Source organism: Limulus polyphemus, unplaced genomic scaffold (genome assembly GCF_000517525.1).
Source record: "Limulus polyphemus unplaced genomic scaffold, Limulus_polyphemus-2.1.2 Scaffold435, whole genome shotgun sequence".
Lineage (NCBI taxonomy): Eukaryota > Metazoa > Arthropoda > Merostomata > Xiphosura > Limulidae > Limulus > Limulus polyphemus.
Genome location: NW_013666045.1, coordinates 139,649 through 146,708, shown reverse-complemented (window position 1 = coordinate 146,708; position 7,060 = coordinate 139,649). Strand labels below are relative to the sequence as shown.

Below are 7,060 nucleotides of genomic sequence, written 5' to 3'. Positions count from 1 at the left end.
ACACACACACACACACACATATATATATATATATATATATATATATACACACAAATATGTCTATATAAACACATATATTTGTATTTTCATACTCAAACACATATATGTAGCATCACTAGCGGATTCAGGGGGTTGTGGGGGTAGGGCTGTCCTCCTTTTAATAATCTTGCGCCCTCACGCTCTAATGTGCGCCCCTTTAACAATAAATAATTTCAATCAAATATTTTATTACCTACCTATCCTAGCTACAAGCCAAAAATTTATAATATTATATTTAAGTTTCATGTATAATCTGGCTGCTTCGATACGAGTGATGTATGCTGAAATTATATGGTGCTCATACAGGCGACCGCACCCACCCACACACTCCTTTCAAAAATCCTATATCTGCTATCGTGTAGCACGTTGACAGTGAATTAGGAATTATTGGCCATTGTAAAACCGTACCCTCGAACTATATGTCTTCATAACAAATGAGTCATAATGATGCCGATAAAAGTTCTTTTTTTTATTTTTTAAGCCACCTTGGCTTTTTTTTTTCTTTTTTATAAAATATATTTTAACTCGCTTATCATTAATATTTTCTCGAATGTTTTATTGATTATAATTAACATCTATTTGGCTGAGAGATGTAATTTCGAGCCATATCGTCTGGTTGGTACTTTCTTATTTATCCGTAAATATAGGGTAGTAAATTCCCACAGTGGCACAGCGGTAAGTCTGGGGACTTATAACGCTAGAAACTGGGTTTCGATACCCGTGGTGGGCACAGCACAGATAGACCATCATGAAGCTATTTGCTTAACTACGAACACACAAACAAAAGTACTGTGATAAAAACCTATTTTGTTCATTAGGTTCTGCAAAACATTCAAGGCATTTTCGGCTTTCAAAGATGCGTGTTTCACTGAGTTTTGAAGGTCACCTGTCAAGGTCAGAACCTATTAAAAACAAAACGTAACAATAAAATATGCCACATTCAAATATACATCTAAGAAATTAAACTAAACGTACAACTGATCCATGATATTTTTTTAACCGAATGAAACAGAAAAATTGTTTGTGTATTAGTAACCATTGACAACAAATACAATATATACCAATATAATCATACAATATTATTTATACATGATAATAATCAACGTGTAAAACTGTCTGTGTGTCATTCTCTTTTATGGCTAATTGTGTGGCACTAAGTCAATAATACCACTAACCGTGGCCGAACAACTGACTGGAAACCGATTCAACAAGTTAATACTACAACATCTCCAAACATACTTACCCCTATATTAAATATATCTCAAGTCTTGCAGCTACGAATTAAACAAGCACGAACATGCCAGTTGTTTCAGTTAAAACGTGTCTAGCAATGAAACGTGAGCACAACCAATATTCATGAATGTATATTAAATTCACTATTGAAATAATTTCTAGTAATAAAAATACTATTCAATAGACGCAACTGTCTCAGTTTCTCTCCCTGACGAATTTTTAAAAAAATTGGTTAACAGTGCCATTCGTTTTCTGGTTGTCGGGTCGAGAACTGGGAATTAGATATAGAAAAAAAAGGAAAGATCGGGAAGATTCATGTTTATACTTGAATAGAGGTAACATTTTTACATTCTAAAATTTTCAACCAACATCTGTTAAAAAAAGAGGTAATTCATCGCACTGGATGTGTAAAGTGCGATAGTCTATATGTAGGAGATACTGGAAGCTATCTGACTATCGTCGTCGCGGGTTCGAATCCCCGTCACACCAAACATGCTCGCCCTTTCAGCCGTGGGGGCGTTATTATGTGACGGTCAATTCCACTATTCGTTGGTAAAAGATTAGTCAAAGAGATGGCGGTGGGTGGTGATGACTAGCTGCCTTCCCTCTAGTCTTACACTGCTAAATTAGGGACGGCTAGCGCAGATAGCCCGCGTGTAGCTTTGCGCGAAATTAAAAACAAACAAACTGACTATCGTCAAGAATCGATGACCACATCTGTCAACATTTAAAAAATAATAAAACGGTGAGGATTACCCACTATAGAAATAACTAAAATAAACGAAGAGCAACAATCACGATTTTAATAAAAAAAGATAAACCTTTAACTAACAAAATGAAAGGCTTTACGATATATATTCTTTAGATTATGGTGTCGTCAATTGGAGTGTATATAAACTATATTGGGTGCTTGTCAATAACAACTGAAGATGTCACATCAGCTAAGGCCAAACGTTGTGATGTGTTTTAATTCAACTTGAATCACCCTTAAACTGTTTTATATCCTTTCAAATGAATTCAACTTAACGAAAGAAATTTACTTTGAAATAATTTAATTTTTTCTTTACCGCAAGCTTCTCTATTTGGGTAAGGAATTTGAGCGTCTGCAAGGAATTTTTCTCTAGAACATTCTGCCGAGTTCAGACATGTAAATTTATCTCCATTGCGTGTCATTAATGCGTGTTATTATAAATTTTAAATTGTATACATTTTGTTCAACTTACAACATATATGAAACTAAAATTTCGCCAACCTTTTCTGCTAGCTCACTCTCGCTTTCAGCCTTCTCTTCAAAGTTTTTCATCTGATCAACTACTTTCTGAACTCCTTCGAATACCTTGTGGCTCACCTCTAATTCCCTTCTGGTGTCTTGTTTCATTCCTTCTACCTCCTTTCTGAAATCGTCCACCTTCTACACGAGAAACACAAAACGTGATATTAAGACAATAATAAAGCTCCACAATTGTGCCCAAATATTTAATTTAACGAGTGGGTATATTACAGGATGTTTAAAGTTGTACGTTTAATCGAGAAGTATGTAACCCCGAGAACTTCAGTATGTTATATTAGAACGATTTTGGAATTACACTAAGACTGGTTATTCTCTATCTGATGAACGTGCATCTTCATAATAGCCCTGAAGCATAATTTTCATTGTTAAAGGCTCAATCGTAAGACTGCCATGTCCAAAACAAAATACTGCTTCCTGAGACTTTCTATATCATTTAGTAGACGAGGACAACGATTTCCCAGAGTCTATTTTACAGTCTGATCACAAGAAAATCTATAGGTGCCACTAAAGCGATTCGACCAGTAAGTCTTCGTTTGGAATAGCGTGAATACATGTTTATTTCTAACGTTGCATGAGGAATGCAAAAATTGAGCAGCTACATCAATAAAACAGCCTGTGTACACGGGGCATGTGTCCCTCTTTCAGGTGAAGATCTTTCTTAATTATACTGTACTCTGTTGTGTGGAGCAGTGGGTGGCACTTGCCACTGACCTGTGTCTTCGTGGGTTCTCACCTTTAACAAGACTCCACATTTTCCTTACCATGCATAGAGTATGACTCGTTACTTTCTCGATAGTCCAGGTGGCCCAAGTTGATCCATATTTCGTTACTTTCCAAAGTAATTAACTTTAAGGAATATGCCCATCTTGAAGACTCTAATTATCTGATCTGACAATACTTTTATGATCTGAGTATATAAATATTATTAATTTGAAAGGGTTTGTTACATACTATTTTCATAAATATCAATGTTTGGTGGGATCAAAATACCTACACAACACCAAACAATGTCAAAATACCTACATAACACCAAACAATATCAAAAGTCCTAAATAACATCAAACAATATCAACATTCCTGCACAATGTCAAACAATGTCAAAATACCTACATAACACCAAACAATGTCAAAATTACGTAATAACACCAAACAATGTCAAAATTCCTACATAACACCAAACAATGTCAAAATTCCTGCATAATGTCAAACAATGTCAAAATACCTACACAACACCAAACAATGTCAAAATACTTACACAACACCAAACAATGTCAAAATACTTACATAACACCAAACAATATCAAAAGTCCTAAATAACACCAAACAATATCAAAAGTCCTAAATAATATCAAACAATGTCAAAATACCTACATAACGCCAAACAATGTCAAAATTTCTACATAACACCAAACAATGTCAAAATTACGTAATAACACCAAACAATGTCAAAATTCCTGCATAATGTCAAACAATGTCAAAATACCTACATAACACCAAACAATGTCAAAATGTATTTTTGATGCATGCCGTTCCACCAATACTTTATATCGGCAGTGGTAGTCATGCCACTTGCTGATTTGTACATTCATCGTAGTTTGAACTTAACATACTCAACGCTCTGTATATATATACATTTAAAAGACACAAAAAATTTAAACACAAAAGCATAAATGTTGAAATGCCATATAAGTTTTAAAACAGACAGACCATATTTTGAATGCACTTGTTTTCGTTTAGCGCCATAACTTCCAAGATTTATTTAAAACGTTATATTTTTTACTCCCAATGATTTTGGCAAATGTTTATTTTACATCTTTTGTTAAAATTACTCGTATATTTATATTAAAATCTGGATCTCTGTATTCGAGTATGACCATATTTTTCACCAATCTGTTATTTTTTATTAATTATTTCACTTTGTTAATTCTCCCCAGTGGCACAGCGGTATGTGTGTGCGGACTTACAACGCTAGAAACCAGGTTTCGATACCAATGGTGGGCAAAACTACAGATAGCCCATTGTTTAGCTTTGTGCTTAACTTCAAAACAAAGAAACAAACAAATACTTTGCTAATAGAATAAAAGTTAAGATGCTTGTGACTCTAAGAAGCTGTTATTGTTGTTGAATGAATTTTCATAGTACAAAGCTTCTAAGACTATCTATAGCAGCTTCCTAACCAAAAAGGAAACTGTATGATATAAGAGAAACATAAACGAGACTTAATTGTTAAATAACTTAAAAGTTGAAATGAATTACCCAACATATGGCTAGTATAATCTCATAAAAATGGTCAACCTGAACAAGTCTTCATTGTCAATGAAATTGTCCAACTCAAAGGGAAACCACGAGGCAACATTCGTCTAAATGTTGCAGTCACTGAATATCATATAGACAAGATGAAAGTAAAGTGCCGCCAATTATAATATCAGTGCCACAATACTGCTATATTAGTGGTTGACTCTCTTGCAAGGGAAAACTATAACCAAAGCAGCACCTAGTAAGTAGTATTTCCTCCAAACAAGCAAGTCAATCAATCATTGGTTGCAGAGCTATCTAGAGAACCTGTACACTGACATGAAACATTTCACTAATGGCAAGCTTGAAATCCATATATGGAATAGGCAAATGTTTAATGTTCCAGTGGAGGCTGATGTGGCTGGAATGTCACAAAACACATTTCTTCAGATAACAATAGCATAAGTAATACATGATTATTCAAAAATTGTTTTATTTACATCACAGAAATTGTAATAGATTTCTTGGACTTAGGTTTATGCCACCCTGTCTGTAGGCTTATAACACTAAAAACTGTATTTCGATACCAATAGTGGGCAGAGCACAGATAGCCTGTTGTGTAGCTTTGCGCTTAACAACAAACAAACTTGTGTTTATTTTCATAACTTTTTTCACATGCACTGTTATATAACTTTCTATAATAATAACAAACAACTCTTTTCAAGGAAATAACGATTTTGTTCTATAATATTAGTAAAGTAATATTTTTACATTTTTATACTAACTTTTTAAGCTTCAACTATAATAGGCTAACTATTCTGAGTCTCTTCTTATTTCAAGCTTTAGATAGGCCTAAAATAATTTCAAATAGTACAGCTTAGTATTTACATTGTTTCACTATCTTTAGTAAATTATGTATAAATGGTGAAACATGAATTCAACGTCACGAATCAGTGTTTTTTGTAATACATGTTTTGTATCAGCATATGTATATATACAATAAGTATTCATTGAGAAAACTGACCCAACAGAAGTTTTTTTTATTTCTTCGATACCTGAGATATTTGGATAGAAATTATTTCACTTTCAATGGCTTTCTTCTTGGCGTTTACAGAATCTGTTTCTGCTTGAGCGTTTCTTGCATCTCTAGTTTTTTCGTTAGCGTTGTGGAGTAACTTGTGTATCAAAGGAACAATTGTTTCTAGAGCGTTTCCAGCTTCATTCCTGCTTTCTTGAACGATTCCGTCAAATTCTAAAAACGTTATTAGCTAAGTTTTATCCAGATTCTACTTCAACAGTAAAATACAGCTACATTATTTCTTACAAAATGTGTATTATAATTATCAAATAGAAAATAAAAGAAAAAGGCTTGTCAAAAACTAATTTGTTTAACGAATATGAAAGTAAATCTTAAAATTCAGTGATAATAATTAGTACCGGCATCAGGTTAATATAACATAGAAAAAGCCTGATCAAATGAAGTCGACTTTTTTTTTCTCTTAAAACTGAAAATAACTCATTAACTGATTAGTTGATTAAATTAGGCCTAAGTTTGGTTATTAACATATTACATAAACATCAAGAACTAAGAAAACGTATTATATAATCCCTTGTTATCATGAATAATTAAATTATATTCTGGTATACTTTTATTCAATTCAAATGTCTTAAACAAAAGCGTATTTTAAAAGCTTGTCATCATTTTCTTTTTTTCTCAAAATAACTATTTTCGATCATAATCGTGCTATTGCTATGAATTCGTGACTTGCTTCTAGTTTTGCTAATTTATCTTTTTTTTTTCTTATTATTAGCAAACTGGTTAAAAATGTCTTTGTTGTATGTAGATATGTTGGTCATACGTTGGTATTGTTAAGAGCAAAACGTATTATCAATCTTTTTCATGCATTACTTAAATAATCAGTATTCAAGTATTAAATTTATTGTGGAAATATAAAAAACAACTTTTCCTTTCTTTAGTTCTAAGTAATCAGTATATTCTAGAAGCCCTATTCTATTTCTCATGCCATAATTTAACTTTCATTAATGTTTTATTTTTTATAGTTCATTGTAACGTGCTTATAGTGTTTTAACAGTATTTTACAGATATTACCCAATATATTGAATATTTAAATTTTTTTTCAAAGTAATAACATTCAGGATCTCATTTGTTTATGGTATCAGATATTATTTAAATAAACTTTACACCTCTCAATGTAAAATGTTTATGTGTGTGTGTGTGTGTGTGTGTGTGTGTGTGTGTGT

The 7,060-nt window shown here is 32.6% G+C and overlaps 1 protein-coding gene across 1 annotated transcript in view; it reads right to left on the bottom strand.

Annotated features, from left to right (window-relative positions):
* The window catches only part of LOC106458248, a 21,394-nt gene that overhangs the window by 2,082 nt on the left and 12,252 nt on the right, over positions 1 to 7,060 (bottom strand). Inside the window, exons 3-5 of the mRNA XM_022384408.1 lie at positions 5,854 to 6,050; positions 2,525 to 2,683; positions 830 to 941 (exon numbers count right to left, since the gene is read on the bottom strand). Of these exons, the coding sequence (XP_022240116.1) occupies positions 830 to 941; positions 2,525 to 2,683; positions 5,854 to 6,050 (468 nt within the window). The remainder of the gene's footprint in view (positions 1 to 829; positions 942 to 2,524; positions 2,684 to 5,853; positions 6,051 to 7,060) is intronic.